The 23,034-nt window shown below is 44.4% G+C and overlaps 1 protein-coding gene and 1 long non-coding RNA gene across 10 annotated transcripts in view; one reads left to right on the top strand and one right to left on the bottom strand.

Annotated features, from left to right (window-relative positions):
• Positions 1 to 4,213: 4,213 nt before the first annotated feature.
• Positions 4,214 to 10,675, bottom strand: LOC112059476 (uncharacterized). The gene is made up of 3 exons (XR_006174737.2): positions 10,541 to 10,675; positions 6,536 to 6,640; positions 4,214 to 6,343 (listed from the first exon to the last, which is right to left on the bottom strand). It is a non-coding gene; the product is annotated as an uncharacterized LOC112059476 (long non-coding RNA).
• The window catches only part of USP24 (ubiquitin specific peptidase 24), a 108,600-nt gene continuing 95,382 nt past the window's right edge, over positions 9,817 to 23,034 (top strand). For 7 of the 9 annotated variants that reach the window (XR_010589606.1, XR_010589604.1, XR_010589601.1 and 4 more), the window contains exon 1: positions 9,817 to 10,282. Coding sequence is in view for 3 of the 9 variants with exons in the window: in XM_042851445.2 (XP_042707379.1) it covers positions 9,956 to 10,282 (327 nt within the window). In the remaining 6 variants the exon portion in view is untranslated. The remainder of the gene's footprint in view (positions 10,283 to 23,034) is intronic. The other 2 variants (XM_024104934.3, XM_005284875.5) reach the window with 1 other exon arrangement.

Here is a 23,034-nt window from a genome sequence, read left to right as displayed (position 1 = left end):
AAACCGCAGCCAGTGGGAGCTGTGATTGGCCGAACCCGCGGATGCTGCAGGTAAACAAACCGGCCTGGCCTGACAGTAGATTTCCCTGACAGGCCATGTGCCAAAGATTGCCAATCCCTGCTCTAGACCTACGCAGGCCCCGTTCTCTCTGACAGGCACATTCCAACCTCCAAGCATCTCTCTAGAGTGTCCATACCCTGTTCTACTGAACACCCCTAGTATTCACAGAAACCATACACACCACTTTACCAGTTCCACCTCCAATCGCCATTTTGCTTAACACCCAGCACTTAGATATATTTACAGTGAAATGATGTATGAGTTTATTTAACAAAGTATAAAGATTCAAGTGATAGCAAGTAGAAGCATTGGAAACAGAAGGTTACATAGAAAATAAATTCATAATACACATTCTAGAGTCTAGACTTAAATAACAAGATACTCTCATCTAAAGTATTGTTCACCAGTACTTTACAACCAGGCTTGACTGTGATCTTCTGTTCATGAGACAAGTCAGCTTGCCTCCCCAATGAAATGTCTCTTGGTACCCATAGATATATTGGGACAGTCCTTTTGCCCTTTTTATAAACAAGAACCCCCCCACACACACACAACCCCCTGCGCCCCCCCTTCCTGCCCCCCGCTGATTGTTCTTTTCTATGGCTTCCCTCTCTTGTTGATTTCTCTTGGTTAGGATCCAGTTCAGTATGCAAATAGATCTCCATTGTGAAGTGGACAATACAGAATACACATATGACCAGACAGGGAGATAAGAATCTGTTACCTCCTGCCTGAAAGGAACCTGTTTGGTGCAGATCACCTCTTCCAAGATCTTAAAACACAATTTTCAGTACAGATACATAACTTCTTAAATACTATCCTTACATACATTTTGCAATGATTGTGATGACCAGCGGCCTACTGGCTCTCGGTAGAGACATTACATGCCACCCGTTGGTGAACTAATATGTACATATCTGACCCAGGCAGTCTCTGTAAACCCCTGTGCCCTCTGTCAGTTGGCACTAAGTGATCTCTGGATTACACTGAGGACCATCATGAACTTCACCAACTTCCACTCCAATTGCAAAGGTGAACTTCGTTGACCTGCATTCTCTAACATAAATACATAGCAACTTGCATGTATAAATCATACCAAAACAAGATGCCCCACTGCACACACTTTGGCTCCTGAGGAGAGGATGAAAGAAGAAATAGCACAACAGATGTTAGTCGTATCATTTAACGTGCTACTGGAAGACACTCAGGTACTATGATGAGGAGTGCGGTATAAGAACCCCTGTAGAACAGAATATCGTAAGCATTGCTTTTATTCCGCTCATGAGGGAAGATATAAAAATTAAGTCTTTAAAATCATTTTTATAGAATCTAGAACCACAAACATTAAAATGCATCAATCATAATTGTATGATTATTGCATGACTACTACAGGGTGGAGTTATGGTTGTTTGGCTACTTTTACATGTTTAGATTTTTTTTTTTAATTCAACCCTATATCTGTATTTCCTGGGTTTGCAGAGTTTGTTTTGGAGAGAATCACAACATCCTTGTCACTTCTTTTAACATTTAAATTGTGGCGTGAGAGGAAGTCTTGTAATGCTGGTCTGAGCTGAAGAGCAGAACACAAGATTGGGTATGTCTACACTGCAATTAAACAGCCCCTTACCCTGAGCCCTGCCAGCCCGTGTCAGCTGACACAGGCCAGCCGTTGGTGTCTAATTGCAGTGTAGACATACCCTCTATGCTATGGTCAATCAGGAGTGAGCACTGCAGAGCAGTTATGATCAGACGATTGAATAAGTTCTTTCCTCCCAGTTGTATTTCTCTTAAATTACTGATTCACTGTTTCCATCGCTGCATCATGCTGTTCTCATTCAATGGAAACAGTGTGAAACTTTGGTTTTGTATTTAAGAGACTAGCTAGTACTGTTATAATAAAAAGTGCCAGAGTTCAGCTCCAGTGTTCTTTGACCACCAGGAGGAGAAGGAGATTAGTCTGCTGCCTTGGCTGGATGTTGCACCTCTAATGATCACAGCAGGATTTGCAACACTAGAAGTGGTTAGGTGGGGTTGGGGTAATATTGAGCTATGATACTCCCCGCTCCTCTGTAAAGCACTTTGAAATGCAGGGTTACAAAGCAGAAAAAGTAAATATTGTAATTAGGATTACGTGTGCACATGAGCAATCCCCTGCTTGAAACCAAGATAAGCAGCATTGGTGCAAATCACAACTTATAGCAGCTTTGCCTGAGAGTACAGACCAGTGCAACTATACTGTTATCTGGCCACCAGCAGCAGTAATTGCAGGCAAATCTACAAGGCCTAAGAGTCTTGCATTTATTTGTTGTTTTTTACTCCTTGCCTGTATCACATGGTGCCAATTAACACTGACAAACTCTTTGTCTCTGTTAAAATCTTCATTTATATATTTTGCCTATATTCGCCTAGATGTCTTAATGTCTAACTGCATTTGTGTATTTACTTTGTTAGTATCTGTTATTGTATTTGAATTTTATAGGATATCTTTCATGATCCTTACTGAGCCCTTTTGATTCCTCACTTTAAAATTTCTCTTTAAAATTTCAGAGAAGCTAAATTATTTCTTCACAACTTCACCAAAGAAGCTACTGGAGACAGAACTCTCTCCAATATCCTTTCTTCTGGTAATACATACTGATGTGTTAAAAGAGGAGGTGCTGCAACAAATAGCTATATTAAAGAGCTGGAAGTCCCTGCTACTATAAAGCACACTCATTAGGCCCAGGGCTAGCTCTAGGCACCAGCGCTCCAAGCATGTGCTTGGGGCGGCACTTTCCAAGGGGCTTTCCGGCCCCTTTTTTTTTTTTTTTTGCTTGGGGCGGCAAAAAGCCGGGAGCCGGCCTGGCCACAGCCCTGCCACTGGAGAGCCAGAGCATCGTCCCCTGGAGCCGAGCCCGGGCTGTGGCGGCAAGAGGGGCTCCCGGAGTGTGTGAGGAGCCGGGGAGGGAGGGAAGCAGGGCCTGGGACGCAGGGAGGGAGGAGGGGTCCTGCTGCCGCCACCGCTGCTGCCCTGAGTCTCCCCAGGGCAGCGTGGCGTTTCCCCGCCCAAGTGGGCCGTGCAGGGCGCCGCCGGGCTGAGCAGGGGGCGTGGATCCCGGCTCGCACGCTGATGGGGCGAGTGGCTGGGCAGCCCAAGCTGCCAGGAAACTGCCCCCGGACCCAGCCCGCCGTGCACCTCTCCTGCCTCAGCCCCGTGCTGCTTGCCCTGGGTCCCCACAGCGCCAGGGGTGGGCAGAGGCAGAGCCCGGCTCCGAGCAGGGCAGCGGGGGATACTGCCCCGCCGGGGGACCCCCGCGGCTCGGGCACCTGGGGGTCAGTGTCTGTCCTCTCGGCTCTGCCTGCACGGGGCTGGGGAAGCAGCTGTCAGCGCCTGCCCCTCTCAGACCTTCACCCCCCATCCCGCTCGCAGCCACTTCACTTGTACCTCCCCCCATCGCTCCTTCACCGCACCCCTTCCCCTTGTACTCTCCCTTCACCCACACCTCTCCCCTTGTACCCTCCCCCAGCCCTCTCCTCCCGCACCTCCCCCTTCCCCTGCACCTCTTCTCCCGCAACCCTCCTGATACCCCCTCTCCTCCTCTACCCTCCTCCGCGAGTGCATCACACCACACTTCTCTGCCAGTGTAGAGCCCCCAAGCACCCCCACACCCGCTCCTCTGTCTGAACCCTCTTTACTAGATCCCCATCCCTTTCTGGGTACAAGGTTTGAGGGTTAGTCCCTATTCCTTCCATGTACATTTGGAGCACTAAAGATGGGGTTGCTGGGGACGGGGGGAGGGAGGCGAGATTTATACTAAAGTGAAATAAAAATAGGAGAAACGGTTTGATCCTCACCGCAAGTGTAAACAGGGATTGCTGTGGTGTATGAGGCGGTCACGTTTGGGGGGGGGAGCCCAGGGCTGGGGCGGCAGGGGGTGTGGGTGGGGCGGGAAGAGAGAGCCCAAGGCTGGGGTGGCAGGGGGTGCAGGTGGGAGAGGGCACTGGTGGCGGGGGGGAGAGCCCAGGGCTGGGGTGGGGAGCAGCCAAAAAATTTTTTGCTTGGGGTGGCAAAAAACCTAGAGCCTGCCCTGATTAGGCCATCCCTCTTTTATAATGTTTTAAGTTAATATGTATTATGTTTTGGGTGAATGAAGATAGACAGGAGATATATCTGTAGCCAATGATTTAAGTTTATTATTCATTTATTGTGTGATTTTATGATTAATCAACATGTTATATCATATATTCATTGTGAGTTAATTAGTAGGATTATAGAAGTATAAGATTGATCAGTATTTACAGGGAATTATGTGTTCGATATAAGTAAGACAAGCTAAAATGCAAGAACCTGTATGTTGAGGCCTGCAAGATTTTAGCTTAGCTATTTTAGGCCTTGGAGACAAGAAATGCTGACATAAGTAAATGACCGAGGAATATGCTCTAAGATTATGGGGGGAAAGGCACCAAGTGGTAATGTTGTGAAAGTCTAGCCAAAAGATTCAATTTTAAATTATAAAACGCTGTAAAAGCAAATCTTGTCTCCAACATGTGTCTTAACACAGGATATAGGTGGTATGTCAATGTTAATGAGAACCTACACGGCCTATGGAATTCAGGTCCCTTATGTTTCTAGGGGACACAAACCAGTAAGAGAGAGTTGACACTTTAGTGTACATGCGCAGAATGTAAGTATAGACAGAATCACATTATAAGAAAGGGCGCCCACAGCGGGAAAACTGAGCTTCCTATGGGAAACCTCCAGCAGGATCCATCCCCATATTGATGATCAAATCAGACTCTAACACCACCTAGGAGGATGTGAGTATGTCTGTAGTTATAACTGGTGCATGGATATATTTAGGACTTGTATATGCTGTAACATTTATAACTTTGTTGGCAGCTTTAATAAAACTAGTAAAAGTAATGAACCTTGTTCTTGTAATTGTGTTACTTGCCTTTGGTTTCATGAGCTCCTTTGAGCAATAAATCTAAAACAAACAGAGATAACTCTTATTAAACTTAAGACTGTGGCCGCCAAAGGCAAACCCACTGTAGTATAACAGTTTGCTAAAATTAACATTAAATAAAATAAAAGGCTACATACCTAACTAAAATAATAAAAACGACCATCTCAGCTCAAGAGCAATGTGCTATTAATTTCTTAATTTATTGCATAATCCTGCCATGTTTGTTGACAGTTGTGTGTGCCAAGTTCTCACCCACAGTTTTCACCCTTCTGCCCATGGAGAGAGATGCTGTTCATTTGGCTGGCTACCAGGCTGGAAATCTCCATTATCATTATCTGACCTGCCTGCATCAGGTGCCTTATCCTAAACCATTAAAGTGAGTCAAAAAGAGTGTTCTTCCCTCCCAAATAGAACACAGCTGCTTTTTGTAATGCATATGACTTGCATACCCTCGTCTACGCTACCAACTTATGTTAGTATAACTTCGTCACTCAGGAGTGTGGAAAATCCACACCTACCGAATGACCTACCTCCTGGTGTAGACAGTGCTCTGTCAACAGGAGGGCTTCTCCCATCAACATAGCTACCGCCTCATGGAGCGGTGGAGTACCTACGCTGATGGGAGAAGCTCACTAAACACTACAGCAATGCAGCTGCACCAGTACAGCTATGCCGCTGCAGTGCGGTAAGTGTAGACAAGCCCTATGTCCCTTCATAGAATGCCTGGAAAGAGAAACTCTTTGTGGAGACCATTTATATATATATGTATTTCTTACCATGGAGGATAAAACTCCTGTTTTATGCCGCTCCTATTGCTTATCTACCTGAGTTTTGCGTATACAAAAGAGTAATGTACCTGTCTTTGTATTCCACTTCCCTGTATGCCTGTTTATTCATAGTTATAAAGGATTTATAAACAAGAAGGTTTAATCTCATCGCAAACTCTCCTTGATAACATGTTACTCTGCTACTTCAGGGAGTCAGTCCTTTACCATAAATAAATTATACAGTATAACAAATTTAAATTCTCCTCTACTAAAATCACCAAATATTTGTTAGTCACTTTCAGTTACAAGGAGCTGAACCTTTATTTATAATAGGCACATAGGAAAATAAAAACATGATCACCATTTTTTTTCCCAGTAAAGTCAAAGATTTGGGGTGAAATCCGCACGCTGTTGAAGTCAATGGGGAAACTCCCATTGGGCCAGGAGGTCACCCTTTGCCTGTGCTGTGCATGCATGGCCTCCACAGCAATACAACTGTTCTCACAGAGGGAAAACGTTGCATTTGCCGTTTAAGAAAAGGTGATATCTAAAACACAGCATTGCTTGGGTCTGTGAAGAAAAGAATAAAGAGCCAGTTAAAAATATAAATCAACACAATAGCCCTGCACCAATATCTCTGCAAAAGTCATTATACTGGATTCAGTCACATCTTATTTTTAGGCTGTCTGCCTAACAAATCCAAACTAGCTATGACTGCCATCCCAAAAGCTGTCTACAAGGTCATGTACTTCTGGCACCTACCAAAACATAAGTAGATATTGCAAAATACTCTTTTGTGAGTAAGTAACATCCTTGGATGTTCTGAGGTATTTGCATACCATTAATTCTGTAGGAACTGGTTAATTTCTGTAAACATAACACAACCCAAATAGCTGGTAAATTCACAATATATTAAATAGGAACACAATTAAATCAATCATTGAATACCTACACACATTCCTGGTGACCAAAGTACCCATTTTGATACTTTAAGCTAGGGTGGGAAACCTATGCCCGTGGGCTGGATCCAGCCTGTTGCTTAATTTCACCCGGCCCATGGCAAGCCCCAAGCTGTGAGCACAGGCTTGCCCTGCCGCGGGCGGGAAGCCCCGAGCATCGATGCCCCCTCCCCTCCCCTGCGGAGCTGTATGTGGCTCGACACTGATTTTTTCTGTGGGCCAATGGCCCATGATAGAAAAAAGGTTCCCCACCCCTGCTATGAGCATCCTGTGACCTTAAGAAACCCTCAGTGCCAATTGGCAATGGGATTACAAGAATATCCTGATATGTACATTCTCGTTCACCGAAGAATATCACGAGGTCTTAAATGAAAGCCAACAACATGTTGGTTGTTAATATTGTTGTGAAATGTGTGTACAGTAACTATGTAAGGAGTTGTGTGTATATTGGGAATATGTTCCTAAAGTCTGTATCAAGACAGAGTTAACAAACAAGTTTTCTGTCATAAAAAAGATGTTTATCACCTGTCCCACTGGCATGTAAATTAAGCATATAAATTAACACAATGGCGACTCACTAACATATGAAGTCAATGGGAGGGTTGTGAACTCAACAGGGAGGCAGCACACCAGAGAATAAGCGATGAGAATAGAGGTCATCCAAATTCTGAAGTTCAGACAATGAACTTTGGGGAATATAAGGAGAAGGCACGGAAGACAATCCTTTATCCTGCACCTAGCAAATAACTGGGCAGTGCAATTACATTAATGAAAACAGGATCACAACCTGCCATGGCTGGAAATGCTGCAAAGGACATTTGGATGAGATAAACTTTAGACAGAAAGTTAGCCTGTTAGGTTTAGTCTCTAGAAATCATGTTATAAATATACATGTTTTATGTAACCCTTTTTGTTCCCTTTATCCTTTTTCATTGTCTCTTGTATCTTGAATCTTTGATAATAAACTTATTGCTGTGCTTTCTTGCACCCTCCAATGACCTTCTGGGTCTCCAGGTACCACATCCTCTCTGCAATGCTCCATTTGGGCTGGTTTGCTTAGCTAACCTCCTCCATCTGGGGCATAAATTCCTTCTAGTGATATCACAGGAAAAATGTGTGCAACTTGGGACCCACAACATTCCTGGAGGATTACTAGACATCCTTCCCAGCACCTCCACTGAGCTGTAACACATGGTCTTTGCCTGAGGGCAGTCTCCAATGAACCCTGTCTGGTGAGATGGTAAAAGGGGCCTTTGGGACTGGCACTCCTGGTTTCTAAAGTGACACTGCACTGTTATCAGTCTGTATTACCTCCACATTTGGCTAAAATGTCATCAGTCTGCCCAATATAAAATTATAGCTCGCAAGTTTCAGCACTGCTTGATTATAATAGAGCATCTGTCACTACAACTGAGTCCATGACATTCTGCTTCCCTACTACTTCTGCCTGAAAGCCAATAGGGCTTTAATTCATTCACCTGCATGCAAAATTACAGATGTAGTCTGCTGAGCTCAGTGCTGGGCTTCCTCTGTATAGCCTTAGGCAAGTCACTTAAATGCTCTTTGCCTCAGTTTTCCGATCTGTAAAATGGAGATAAGTCTGACCTACTTACAGTGTGTCGAGGACTAATTAATGGTTGTAAAGTGCTTTGAAAAAGAAAAAGTGAAATGAAAGCACTACTGTAGGTAATATGATTGACTCAAGAGTCAACATTCAACATATTAAATTAATCAACCAGAAATGCTGGAATTTTGCTGAAGCCTGCCACATTTGAGCCTCAGCAGCTCGATTAACTCTAGTACCTCATGACTGGAGGTCAGTGTGAATGAAAGTGACCTCCCTAGTTCTGGAAGGTGAATTCCAAAAGAGCTCACAACTTACACACAATTGATTTGTATGTAGTTCTATTAAAAGAGCAAGAGGAATTAGAAAGTTTATATTGTGTGACCACCTTTTCTGCCCATTGCTTATGTTGACATGAGGAGTGTGATGGCTAGTGACATACCGAAATACAAAATGAGTAAACATTTACTATGTCAAGTTGTCCGTTGTTTCATCTAAAAACTGTATCTCTTGAAATCTTTATCTTCATGGATGAGTGCTGTAGCAAATCCAAGGCATTTGGGACATCAATGTCACTACACACCATACCATGGCCACTTGGAATTTCATAATGATAGTGAGGATGTAGCTCAAATCCTCCCGCTCCAAAAGCACAGGTCCTACTTCTTGAGTTAAAGGAGACTCTTCATTAATGGCTAGCAGTACAGAGCCTATGGCATACAGTTGAGCAATTCTAATTATAGTCTGTAGAGGATACATACACAGTACTCAGCTCATTACATGATTATAACCAATGCCTCTTTCTTAATTGTAGTGTCCCTGATTTTAGGGTCAGTTTTTCAAATTTCCTCCTAAATTGCACCCATGGGGTTTGCCTCTACATCTGCAGAATCCACCACTTTTGTGCCCGCGCTCCTTGACCCTGCCTGACCATTTGCACACGTACCTCACATTGACCTCTGTCAAGTCCTCATTTATGCCGTCAGTTCTGCCAGCCTGTGCTAGTACAGGGTTTATGGGCACAGCAGAGATGGGCACAAATAAGCAAAGCAGGCAGAGGCAGGTTTGGGAGGCTCTCTCTCAGTCCTCGCTGCCCGCCCTCTTCAGGACAGGGTGGCATTAGTCTGGAAAACCCTCGTCCACTCCTCTTTCTGTCTCCCCCTAGCAGTCTCCTTCTTCTCTCCTTGCCTTGCCGCCTCCTCCATCAGATCCCTGGCAGCCCCCTCCATTACCCTCCTCCTCCACTCCTGGGAGCCTCCCTCTCACTCCCTCAGCCTCCCCAGGTACCCTCTTGCCCTGAGACCCTTCTCCCCCTCAGGAGGCTGCAGCCTCCCCCTTAGAGCCCCTCCCCCTCTCCCTGCCCCCGCAGCAGCCTTTTCAGGTTCCCATGGCAACCTCCTCCTCCCTCATACCCCGCCCCTCCCCACCTCGCCTCCATTCATGCCCAAGAAGCCACGCCCCCTCCCCTGTCACGTGACCAGGGCCCCAGGCTTGTCCCCCACCCGGGCTTCCCCAGCCGCTTCCGGGTGGGTGCGGGGCTCCGCGGCGGCGGTCCTGAGGCGGAGGGGGAAGGCGGCCGTCAACATGGCGGCGCGCAGAGCGGGCAGCGCCTGAGCCCGGCTCCCGGCCCCTATCCCCCCGGCCCGGCCCGGCCCGGCCATGGAGAGCGAGGAGGAGCAGCACATGACCACGCTGCTGTGCATGGGCTTCTCGGACGCGGCCGCCATCCGCAGGGCCCTGCGCCTGGCCAAGAACGACATCAACGAGGCCGTGGCGCTGCTCACCAACGAGCGGCCCGGCCTGCACTACGGCGGCTACGAGCCCATGGACAGCGGGCAGGGCCAGCCGGGGCAGGGCGGGCACGGCTCGCCGGCGGGCGGGCAGGGCTCCCGCGGAGGGGACGGAGACGGCGGCGGGGGGAGCGGCGGAGGCGGCGGCGGCGGGTTCGATCCACCTCCCGCTTACCATGAGGTGGTGGAGACCGAGGTGAGGCGCGGGGGGCTGCCTGGGACGGGGCCCCTCACAGCTGCCTTCGCTCCCGGGCGCTGAGAGGTGTCAGCCGGTGCCGGGCTGCACCTAACGGGCCGGCCGGTGTCTCCTCATCCCCGGGTTAACGGGCTGATCCCGGCCCGGGAGGGTGGGATAGCGACCCTCTTAGCCCAGCCCGTCCTCTCTGCTCAGCTCCCACCGCTCGCCTGGCAACACGTTCGGCCACCTCCCACCCAGCCCCAGGGCAAAAAATACCTGGCAGGGGCCCCAGCATCTTGGTTGTGAGGGTGCCGGTCTCTGACTCCACCCGACCTGGATGACTGGGCTACTGGGCCAAAGGCATCGGGGAGTTAGTAGGTTTCCACTGCTGCGTTGGGGCGGCTCCAAAACTCAGTGGGTGCACGGGTGAGTGCTGCTCTTGCTGCTGGCAGAGCACAAACTGATGGTGGTTTTAGCTTCTCCCACAATATGGATCCTGTTGTAGATTGCCCCCAAAATGGAGCAGCTCTGCCCTTGGCATGTGGTAGTCAGTTTCAGCCATCATCAGCTCAATTAATTCAAGGTATCGCTGCCCCCCCTCCTCCCCCCCCCCCCCCACTAAAAGCATAGGATGGAATTTTTCTCCTGTTTGGTGACTGTGGAGAAAATATGCTGTATCTATTTATTTCAGTTTCTAGAAAGTGAAGTGCTTGCCATTGGCTCTAAGCATTCTAGGAACATAGTATTAACTGGCTTTGCCAGGATTTTTTTTTCTTTGCCTCATTGCATCAGCCAGGTGGCTCTACACTGTAATGTTCTTTTATTATTATTTTATTATTTGGTTAAAAGAGGGGGGAAAAAAAGAAAAAATACAGTGTGATTACCTTGCTTTACTTTGCACAAATCAAAATAGAGTTGGGTTTGTTACTGGATGCTAGGTTAATACAGATAGAAGTAATGGAAATAAGAATAAATGATAACTTTAAAAGATGGTGAACTGAAATAAAAATGCCTTAAAATATTGATTTTTTTTTCAAACTTTATAATTTAAACTTATCTGTATTTCAGAATAGCTTTTTGATGATAAAAGTACTGAAGAATATTGTCCCTTCACAACTTTGCCTCTTCCTACTGGTCTGCTTTTGTCTCTTCTCTCATCTTTCCTCTGCTCTGTCAGTTATGTCAAGCCTTATTGTCAACCCTTATGCCAGCTTCTCATGCAAACCTCTTCATGCCTCCTGTGCTGCTTCTCATGTGTGGGTGCCTTCTCTGACCTTAGGTGTAAGGCCATTACCCTTTCTTCCCTCAAATCTGAATTCAAAACTCACCTTTCCCATGATGCCTTTAAGAAATGAGGCAATTAATGTCTAGGTTGTTGAATATAGGGGGATGGCTGGTGCTTATCTGTATTTTTTAAATGTTGCTCTGTGTGTGTATGTGTAGGTATATGTGTATACCCTACGTTACTGTACCCCTACTTTCACTGCATCACTTTACTTAGGCAAACCTTAGGCACATGAATAGTCCTATTGAACTCAATGGATTAAACCTTCAGCAGATATGCTATGATGTACACCAGTGGAGGATCTAGTCTGATGGATTATTTTACATGCATGTTACTCATGTGGAGATGTCTGCAAGATCAGAACCATATATTGTTTGAATCAACAAAGTTACAATGGATAAAACAAAAACTGGTTTTTAGTGTCTCTTGGAGAGGCTGGTGGGGGGCGGGTATCATGGTCCCAATATGTGTAATCTGTTGTCAGTAAGCAGTTTATGACCAAGAGGAAGGGATATTTAACATCTCTAATTTCAAATAAACATGTATAGTTACACATGAGATAAGATGCTTTTTTCAATATGATATTTAAAGGGACACTGTCCATTTAAACATTACATTTGTCTTCTTTTTTTTAACCTATTCTTGTTACAAATGATATCTAAGATTATGATACTACCTCTGAAAGAATAGAGGGGGAAATTCCTTTGTTTGTATATTTGATGCTTTGTGTATAGTGAACTTCACTGTTTCCTTTTCACAGTAAAATATTTCCCTTTTAGTGGTGGTGTTACTGAAACTAGGGAAACAAAAACAAAATACAGAAAATATGACAAATTGCAGTACAACTTCAGCAATAGGATCCACACAGATGCAAGGGTTCTTCCACACTGACAGATCTGATTACAAGATTGAGAGCCTCATTTTTTGTAATGTGAAAGTCTTACTTACAGGAATAGTTTAGAGAACAAAATTAGATGTTTTTGTATTGCATTGTTACAGTTCTTCACTTATTCCAGTTTTTCCTCTTTAAGGTATGAGGTGTGACCTGCTATTCTATTTTGTGTTTATTTTTTTAAATTGTAATCTGGAGCATTCCTATATATATACTTATATGAGGAGACTACTATAATAGATACCTTCTGAAGCAGAGCTTCAAGATATACAGTTGGTTAAAGAGACGCAGGCCACTGAGAAATATTTGTTTGCAACATAAGATGCTCTTTCTCTTACTAATGCTAGCTTACATTATTAAAAACTAATACATTTTAAAATCCAGTTTACATTTTAATTTAATTGTTTGTTTCTCATCATGGACAATGAAAATTAATCTCAAGTTCTTAATGTTGCAGTGTTCAGGGAAATTGCTTGAGTGGGGGCTGGTTATGTTCTATAAAAGCTTGTTTTTACAAAATTAAAATTTTGGCCAAATACATGTTGATCCTTTTTCTTGTTTCCTTATAATAATTTTAGGTGCCCCCTTTGTGCTTCAGATGAGTTGTTTCTGGGATAATTTTAACGAGGTTTTAAATAAGGTCGTTCTCTTGAGTATCCATGAAACTTTCCAGAGAAAAATATTTCCACAGCATTTGGATATTCCTAGGAACACCTATCTGTCATGTTTGTTGTGATTACTAGAGTTGCTTGTTAAGCACTTGTATTCAGTTTTTGATAAATAAGGTGATGGAATTTAGAATAGTCATATAATTCACTTGCTGATTATGATGCATGCCATGATGACGGGTTATATTATTACCGAATTCCCTACCCTGAGCTACCAAAAAAGTCTGTTCAACCATCATCCACTCCATTAATCTTGGAGATATATCAGGGGGAGCCTGTTTGCTTGCTGCTTTATTTGCCTGTGTGGGCATGGAGTCCATTAAATTTAAGGCTTTAAAAAATAAAATAAAATAGACATCTTGGAGACCTTTCTGAGCTCTTAATTCCCCTTATACTGTCCTGTTCTTTGAGGCCCCATGGGACTGGGGCTTTTGAGCCTGAGGCTTGCAAGAAGAGATAGTGTCTGTATCTTGGTGGCTCTGGAGTTGTGGGATCTCTTCTTTTTAGAACTTTATGGTAACAACTTAAGACCCGTTTAGAAATAAATGTGAAATCATTTTTTTTTTATTTCAGTTTTAGTATGGCATGTTTCTTATTTTTCAGACATCAAGGTTTATTCTCTTGAGTTACAAATTATAAACTTTGATTCAATGATTAAAATGCCTAAGCTGCTTGTAAATAGATGCTATGTACATTTAATAATAAAGTCAGCGATAATGTACACTGTAATTGCATAAATAATATACTTGTTAATTTGTTTTTACATTGCACATCTTAAGGATATGCAGCCTAAGGCTAGACAAAGCCAAAGGATGAGAATCTAAAAGGTGTAGTGTTCAGATAAAATCCCATGAAAACACAGGAAAGGAAGAATTTAATCAGGAAGGTAATATCTTGATCAGCAATACTGTGCAGTACATTAATAAAAGTATTGTAATTAATAATATCTCTTGGGCCTGGCTCCCTGAAACTCACTCATTCACCACAAAGCTTAAACCAAGAGTCTATCTACCTGTGCCCACCTTCAGTGAATGGATTAAACATTTGTTATGTGGGGAGAAGATATAAGGAACTTTCTCATCCTTTGATCGCAGTAAGGATTGTGGCTGTTATATTGTTATCATCCTCCTCTAAATGGATCAAAATAAAAATTCTCCTGTGAAGGCAGAAACTGATGTTAAAGAGAGAATTTGGTGGTGAGGAAAATTTAGAGGGCTGGGAGCTCATTATACAACTTAAACCCTGCAGTATGACAGAGTAGTAACTTGCTGTGTGCTTCACTCATACTAGTTGCACTTGCTGATCTGCAATTTTATGTGTTCGTTTCATTTCCTAACTTTACAATTAAAAAGAATCCGGAATTCATGTTAGTTTTTCAGGTTTTTTAAATAGGAATTTCCTTGGTGCTCACTCCCTAGTATCTGACTAGTTCACATACCTGAGATGTTACTGCATTTTTCAGCTGCCAATCTAATTAACAGTGATGGCAGGGAAACTGAAACTGGGATCCAGTGTCTGATTCTTGCTGTAGTCCTGAACCAGGGTCACTGCACACCAAGAGCCAGTAGTACAAAGTTTGATAGGCTTCATTGGGATAAAGATGTGTACTTTCTATTTTTGTGAATCTGGTTGTTAGTTTTGACCGGTATCAGAGGTCTGCTGCTCTCTTTCCCCCCCATCTTATCTTCTCCACTGACTGACACTTGTCTGGAGTGCTGAGCAGGGCAGAGCTGAGGCCCTTGCTCAGTATCGACTTCAGGGGTACTGCAAAATGGGATCCTCCAGCTTGGGGAGTACTGCAATTCTTGAGCCTGGCCAACCCTTGAGATGGGATAGCCACTATAAAGTTCTGAAATGTATGAGATAGGAAAAGGCAGCAAGTTTTCTGTTCCGCATTTACTTCTGGCATATAATGCTGTTGAAAAGTCAATGAACACAAATTATAGTAATAGTATTCAGCATACACTAGCATGTTTCTGTTGAACTTCATGTTAGCATTTTAAGACTTGCCAGAAAGTATGCACAGTAGAGTAAATATGATATTGCCTCTCTCTCTCTCTCTCTCTCTCTGTTAAATATATTTCTAGATTATCACTTCACAAGTGGCACACAGTGCAGGAGTGTTATGCTTTTTTTTATCTAGATGGTATGTTTCAATACAGTTCATGAACCTGTGGATGGAATTTTTATTTTTTACTTCAAGATGTTTTTCTCTAGACAGAACTGTGGTGGTCTGGTGAATTACATTGTATCAGTGTGTTTGCCTTACAAAAGTTACCATTTTTTGTAATACAAAATGGTAGAGCTTCAAGCATGATACAGGTTATAGAACGGGTTTGTATTCCACATTTTTATTTGGAGTTCTGTTGCCTCTGTATAATTCCTACTGCAGGTGTAAATAGATTTATAAATGATTGAGTGCTTTACGTAGTGGTGACTGTGAAGGAAAGTGTGACCATTATGCAGTCGCTAATATACGCAGAAACTTGGATGTTAGAATCTGTTATGTTGAGTGAGGGAGAATGTTGGCCAGAACAGAGGTTCGTTCACCTTTTTGCCTTTTGAAGATGACATGACACTGGATAGGTATTGAATGCTGGAAGATAACATGAAGGATACCAGATCAGCTGCCCCTCTCCTTCCCCCCAGGTACTGCAGTGTCAGCCTGGGAGGGGATCCCTAATCGTGGTGTGAAAACTGAATGCCACATCCACTAGCCCAGTGGTTCTCAACTAGGGGTACGCATATCCCTGGGGGTACCCAGAGGTCTTCCAGGGGTTACTCAACTCATTTAGATCAGTGTTTCTCAACCCAGGGTTTGCAGCCCCTAGGGAGGTCACAGGATGGGTTAGGGGATTGCAAGTGCAGGGCCGGCATTACGGGATGGCAAGCAGGGCAATTGCCCAGGGCCCCGGGAAGTTAAGTTACATGCTTCAGCCCTGCTGTGTGTGTGTCGAGCTTCAAACAAGGCTTACAAGTGAAAAACAGGCTGAAGTATCACACTGAAATGTAAGTACAATGTTTATATTTAAATTGTTCTCATTTTTACCATATAATTATAAAAGAAAACAATTTTTCAGTATTAGTGTGCTATGACACCTTTGTATATTTGTCTGTTTTTGTAAGCAAGTAGTTTTTAAGTGAGGTGAAACTTGGGGTACGTAAGACAAATCAGACTCCAAAAGGGGTACAGTAGTCTGGAAAGGTTGAGAACCACTGCACTAGCCCAGAAGTAAGGCTGCTAATACTAAGCCATCCTGACGCACTGAATATTTTGTATTCATGGACATATTTTGTATGTCATGGTTGAGAATAGGAAAAATTATAAATTCCTCTTTGTATGTAGACTAAAACTTGAACTATACAGCAAGCTAGTTTATTTACTTAGTGAACTAACTTTTAACTAAATTTCATTGCAAATAGGTGAGGCCTATCGATTACAGTCAATCTTGTTGGCATCTTCATGCCCATCTCACCAAGAAAAATAAAAATTGAATGTCAAAATTCAAGGAAATGCAAAAAAAAAAAAAAATTTGCTTATTTTTGCAACTCTTCTAAAACATAATTAAGTAGCACAGTAGGGTTTCAGTTGCCCCAGAAGGTCCTCCCTGTATAAGGCAAAACACCTTGGACCAGCTAAGTTGTACCTGCTTATACAAGTCTTGATTAGGCCCTGTTTGCATAACATAAATTGAATGCATATCAGATTTACTCCAACCAGCAGACAAATTGATTTGGAAAAAATATAGAATTCCGTACACCACATTCTTTAAACAACATGTTGGATTTTAAATTAAGCTGTTTTCACAAGAAGTATGAAGTGTTTACTCTTTTCATATATCTCTTGCTGGCCATAATAGAAGCTGTTGTACATGCTTGAAACAGGGTTGTGAATGAATGATGAAGATGAATGTCAATTTTTCAGCAAGTATCAAAGGGGTAGCCATGTTAGTCTGGATCTGTAAAAAGCGACAGAGTCCCGTGGCACCTTATAGACTAACAGACGTGGGGCTCTAAGAGTATGTTGATTTGTTTATTGATTTTTTTTTTAGCAGTAAATCTACATACTTTCTTTTCAGACCGTGGTATCAGAAAGCGAGCAAAATGTATACAGTACTTCTCTGTCATGAGATTGACTTATACAGTAACTCCTCACTTAAAGTCAGCCTGGTTAACGTTTCGTTGTTAGGTTGCTGATCAATTAGAGAACATACTCGTTTAAAGTTGTGCAATGCTCCCTTATAACGTCGTTTGGCAGCCGCCTACTTTGTCCACTGCTTGCAGGAAGAGCAGCCGGTTGGAGCTAGCTGGTGGGGGCTTGGAACCAGGGTAGACCAGCAGCCTCCCTAGGGTGACCAGATCACCAAAGACAAATATCGGGACGGGGGGGGGTGACGTGGGGGGGCGGGGCCAAAAAAAAAAAAAAAAAAAAAAAACCTTCCTCCGCAAGCGCTGGAGGGAGGCCCGGGAGACTCAGGGGAAGCACGGGGCCGGGGTGAGTAACAGTCCGGCCTGGTCCCTTGCAGGCAGGACTCAGTTGGGTGGTAGGGCGAGGAGGGGGGCGGCCCGCGGGGCCAGGCGGTGGCTGTTCTCACCCCCGGGCAGCGGGACTCGGGAGCAGCTGCTGCTGCAGCTCCCACTGCCGCGGGGGCAGGAAGCGGCCATGGCGCTCCGCGGCTGCGGCTCTGGCGCCCCCGAACCCCCCGAGCCGGGGCCTGCTGCGGGGACCCAGCAGCGTGTACGCTGGGCCCAGCCCCTGGCCAGTCGCGTCTGGGCTGCCCAGCTGGTGCTATCCCGCGGCGGCCCCGGAGTGGGGGCAGCAGGCCCCAGCCCCCCCGTCCCGCAGGGGAACGAACGGGGCTGGGCTGCCGATGCCTCCGCCCCGGGGCCGCCGCGGGATAGCACCAGCTGGGCAGCCCAGACGCGACTGGCCAGGGGCTGGGCCCAGCGTACGCGCTGCTGGGTCCCCGCAGCAGGCCCCGGCTCGGGGGGTTCGGGGGCGCCAGAGCCGCCGAGCGCCATGGCCACTTCCTCCCCCGTCGCCTGGCCCCGCGGGCCGCCCCCCTCCTCTCCCACCACCCAACTGAGTCCTGCCTGCACTGGGCCAGGCCGGACTGTTACTCACCCCGGCCCCGCGCTTCCCCTGCGTCTCCCGGGCCTCCCTCCAGCGCTTGCGGAGGGAGGGGGAATGGTGAGCCCGGGGAAGAGGCGGGGATTCGGGGAGGGAGCCAATCGGGGGAGGAGGGGGCGGGGTCGGGGCAGGGGGGGGGGGGCGCGAGCACTTCCGGGCTCGAGGCTCGGGGCATTTCCTTGTTTGTCCGGTTGTCCCGACCGCACGTCGGTCGGGACGCGGGACAAACAAGGAAATATCGGGACGGTCCCGATAAAATCGGGACGTCTGGTCACCCTAAGCCTCCCTATCAGCTCTCCGCTCCCCTAAGTTCCCTGTATGGCAGCCGCCCAGCAGGCTATCCATTGCCGGCAGTTCAGCTGCCCCACTGCCTTGTGCTGCTCCTACCCTCTGCCTTGGAGCTGCTCCCTGGAGCCTCCTGCTTGCTGTCTGTGTGTGTGTGGGGGGGAAATGTGGGGCTAATGTCAGGGTGTCCTCCTCCCCCCGCTCCTGCACCCCGCTTACCCCATCTCCATAGAGTGTGGGGGGGACACGACAGGGCTCAGGACGGAGGGAGCTTCCTGGCAGCAGCTTCTGTCTCAACTTGCTGATCTACTTAAAAAGTGTACTTAGAGTGGGGTCAGCATACTTAAAGGGGCAATGCGCATCTCTTTCACACGTGTGTGTCTGTCTGCCATGGTGTTTCCTCTTCCTCCATTCGTGCTGTCTTGTAGAGTGTGAGGCTACATTAACAACAATGGATTAACCCTTGAGGACTCGGCAGGTTGCTAGTTCATCATTTAGCAGTAAGGCATTCCTTGGGAAATATCCCACCCTCTGACTTCACCACCTCAACCAAGCTTCACAATCATCATTGCTGCGTAGCAGTATTAAATTGTTTGTTTAAAACTTATACTCTGTGTGTGTGTGTGTGTGTGTGTGTATATGTATATAGTTTTTTGTCTGGTGGAAAAAAATTCCCTGGAACCTAACCCCCCCCCCATTTACATTAGTTCTTATGGATTCGCTTAACATTGTTTTGCTTAAAGTCACATTTTTCAGGAACATAACTACAACGTTAAGCGAGGAGTTACTGTATATCTTTTTCACTTGGAGAGAAGGAAAGGAAGAAAGCAAGAAAACCCAAGAAGTCTGCTTGCCATAAATGCTTTCTTAAATTTGAGCATTCACTGAGCCATATAGGAAAAACTTGTCTCCCTTTATGGCCCAGTATTGAGTATCTAGTATGATAAAGCCTCCCCAGTGAAAAATCCCGTCATACTTAAAAGCAGAAGTGCAATATCTTTTTCAGCTTGGTTGGCTTTTGTTGAATGTGCAGGATCCTACTAAACCAGCTTCCCTTTATCCCTACTAACATTGCAAAGTGAAATGTGTAGTTAGATTTTAAATGTTGTTTTATAGTGATATCTTGCCTGGGAGGGAAAGGCTCAAAATGGACCAGTCCCACCAGTGTGCAGAGACCAGATGCAGGAATTCTGTAGCTAGGAGCAGCAAGCCAGGAGAATACTGGAAGCATGACCAGAGAGTCCACAAATTCTGTGAGATCCCATAAGAAACCATGACTGATATTAAACTCCTGGAATGTAGTAGCAACCATGCAGGTTATAATGGTTGTAATATCTCCCTTTGGATATTCTCTTACTCTTTTAAATGGTTTCTAACAATCATTACTGTGACCTTCTTGTTAGTGTGACTAATAGATTGTATGCCTCCTAGCTATCCCTGACTCACTTTAAATATATCCTTTCTTCGTCAATTTGTGATGTATGAGTTTTGGTTCCACTTTCTACCATATTGCACAAGGATATGGTTGTACTATAGACTCATCCAAGATTGTTTTCAAAGGTAGTTTTATGTTCTAGGTGCAATTCCATCATTCTGCCAACATTCTTCCCATGTTCTACCTCATAGAAAAGAGGCTTTGTAAGAGAAATGGGCCAGTAACCTTTGTGAACAGTGTGCTAGCAGCAGTTTTTCACTAGCTATACTGCATGCATCTCAAAACTGAGTTGCAGTTATGAGGCGCGAGAGTTGTTTCTGTGTTTAACGGTAATGTGACTCAGGACGTGTGGATTCTGTTCCTGGCTCTGCCACAGATTTACTGTATGACATTGGGCATAGTTCTCTGCGCTTTGGTTTCCCTCTGTCAAATGAAAATAACAATACTTGTCCACCACATAAGTGTACTGTGAGCATTAAGGCTTTTAAAGTCCTTTGACATCCTTGCATAGAGGGAGTTAATAGGTTTGCAAAGAATAATTCTTTTGTCATGTGTGACAAATTTGTTAAATGTAACCCCATGATCTTGCTGTGCATTTCAGACAGTCCTGTTTATTGCACATATTGATTTTGAGCTATACAACATGAAGATCTTTGCATGGTATTCTGGAAGTTTTTACAATGTGTTTTACATAAGAATTGGCCTTGTAAAATAATTAAGCAATCAAATAAAGCATTGTGGTGGATGCTGTCATTAAAATCCTGTCTAGCTGCCATGTGGCTATCAAGTGGCATTAGAATTTTAACACACTTGCATTTCTAAAGACTACAGAGGAAGCTAGAGGACATCTTTCTCGGCTTTGCCTATTTAAAATTTTCAACGCTTTTTTTAAAGTAACTTGACATATCTTTCACTATTTATGAATCTTGATGGGCCAAGAGTAGAGACAGATACCAAGAAACTACTTGAAGAGGGGAGTACTGGATGACCATTTGACTCATAGTTGCGAATACTAAATTCTAGCTTTGTATTTCAAATGGCTTGGCATGTAATCTGCAGTGTATTGAAGTAGTTACCTCATAAAAATTAATGCTTTTAAATTACTAGGTTGACTGACTCAGGACACATGTTATAGAGGTGATGTTTGTAGTCAGTGCAAATGAGGTCGACTTGCCTTGTATACAGGCAGCTTCTCAGCTGGGCAGGAAGTCTCTTTGATATAACATTCTCTAGCTGCATTTTCTGGTCATCTTCCCAGTCCAAAGCACTATTCTGTGGCAGCTGTTTAATAAGGAAGTGAAATACTGAAGGAAAATGGGGATAAAAACAAATTGCCAGTGTTAGAAGTTAATTCCAGCGGATCATTAGGAATGCTTTTGGATTAACAAACAGTAGCTCTTTGTAAGAAGGGGGCTGGGAGGGCAAAGGAAGTGCTTATTTAGTCTCTAAGGTGCCACAAGTACTCCTGTTCTTCTTTTTGCGGATACAGACTAACACGGCTGTTACTCTGAAACTTATTTCTTTATAACCCTTATTTTCAGAAGCACTTGGGTATGTTAAATTTGCAATAGGAATAGTTTTCAATATGTATGTTTCTGCCACACTCTGAGCCAAATTCAGAGGAGTCTGGGGTAGTCTGAATTTACCTTGCTTCTTCAGCTCCTCCACTTGTCTTATTTACACAAATGCAGACTCCCTTTCTACTTGCACATGCTTCACTAATGTGAAGTTTACACCTCCTTACTCATTGTCTCTGTATGTGGCCTTTGGAATTTAAGGGAGCCTAGCGTGGTGTAGTTCCCAGGCTGTGGGAGTGGAAGGTAAGGAGTGTTGTGGGTGGGGAAAAAGAGCAGTTAACAGAAGTGTGTAAGAAGATGAGTTAAAGAGAGCCACCCCCTACCTAAATTTACATTTATCATAGCTCCTTGCTGTGTAAGTTTTGCCATTGGATTCCTTTTACACTCCTACGTTAGTAAGTGGGCGTAAGCAGGACTAATAGCTGAATTAAGCTCCATGTATGGAGGCTTAGAACGGACATGATATAGTCCTGTTCTCTTCATAGCAAGCAGAATTAGGCACTTGCTGATTTTCAAAAGCAAGATGGCCTAGTGGCTAGTGCTACTACTGAGATTTAAGAGAAATGTCAATTTTGTTTTCCTTACTGATTTATTGTGATCACCCTAATTTAATACTTTGATTAGAATCCTAAAAATCTTTCCCTACTGACTTATTTTGTCTTTGGGCAAACATTTTTATCTCTCTAGTCATCTTGCAGCACTGTGATGTCAATACCGAGTGTCCTGGCAGAAGCAAATAATACTACTGATTTTGCTTTTTTAAGTCTGGAAATCTGTCATTCATTAAGGCACAATATTGAATTCCTACTAAAGATTGTTAGTTGGAGTTCTGGCAAGCAGTATGTTTGTGTATGATCACTCCAAAATGTGTTTAATTATTTACTCCTCAGCATCAGCGCAATGACTAGGGCACTAGACTATAGAATTGCAGCTATGAATGTGGAATATATCGGTGCACAAATCTGTTTAAAATATTTTTTGTCATAGTATTTAAAACATTTTCACCTTCAAATTTGTTTTTACATGTACATGGCACATACATAGCAATAGAAGAAGCTTACAGTATCAATGGCATTCCTTGTGATGGCTTTATTTTCCCCTTTCCTAGACTAATGCTAGTTACCTAACTTCAAAAATGAGGCCAAAAAATGTTTGCAATCGATGCTATTGCACCTCCTGATCTGTCATGGTTTCCAGACCGTATGATGGTTACACTAAAGCAGTGGTTCTCAACCTGTTTACCATTGTGGGCTGCATAAGCAGCTCTCTGTGTTGTTTGGGCCATATCCACACAATATATATACTACCTGTATGGACCTGAGGATGTCACAGGGGCTGCAGCTGTATGCTGATTGGGCTGCAGGTTGAGAACTACTGTACTAAAGGGATCAATATTGCCCTTCCTTAAGCCACATGTCCCCCAGAAAATCAAATGTGTGCAAACCAGAGGCTTAGGATCCCATTGTTTGTTTTCAGCTATAGCCCTACTAATATTTG

Source organism: Chrysemys picta, chromosome 8 (genome assembly GCF_011386835.1).
Source record: "Chrysemys picta bellii isolate R12L10 chromosome 8, ASM1138683v2, whole genome shotgun sequence".
In the NCBI taxonomy this organism is placed as follows: Eukaryota; Metazoa; Chordata; order Testudines; family Emydidae; genus Chrysemys; species Chrysemys picta.
Note: the sequence above shows the minus strand (reverse complement) of the source record. Positions and strands in the feature narration are given on the sequence as shown.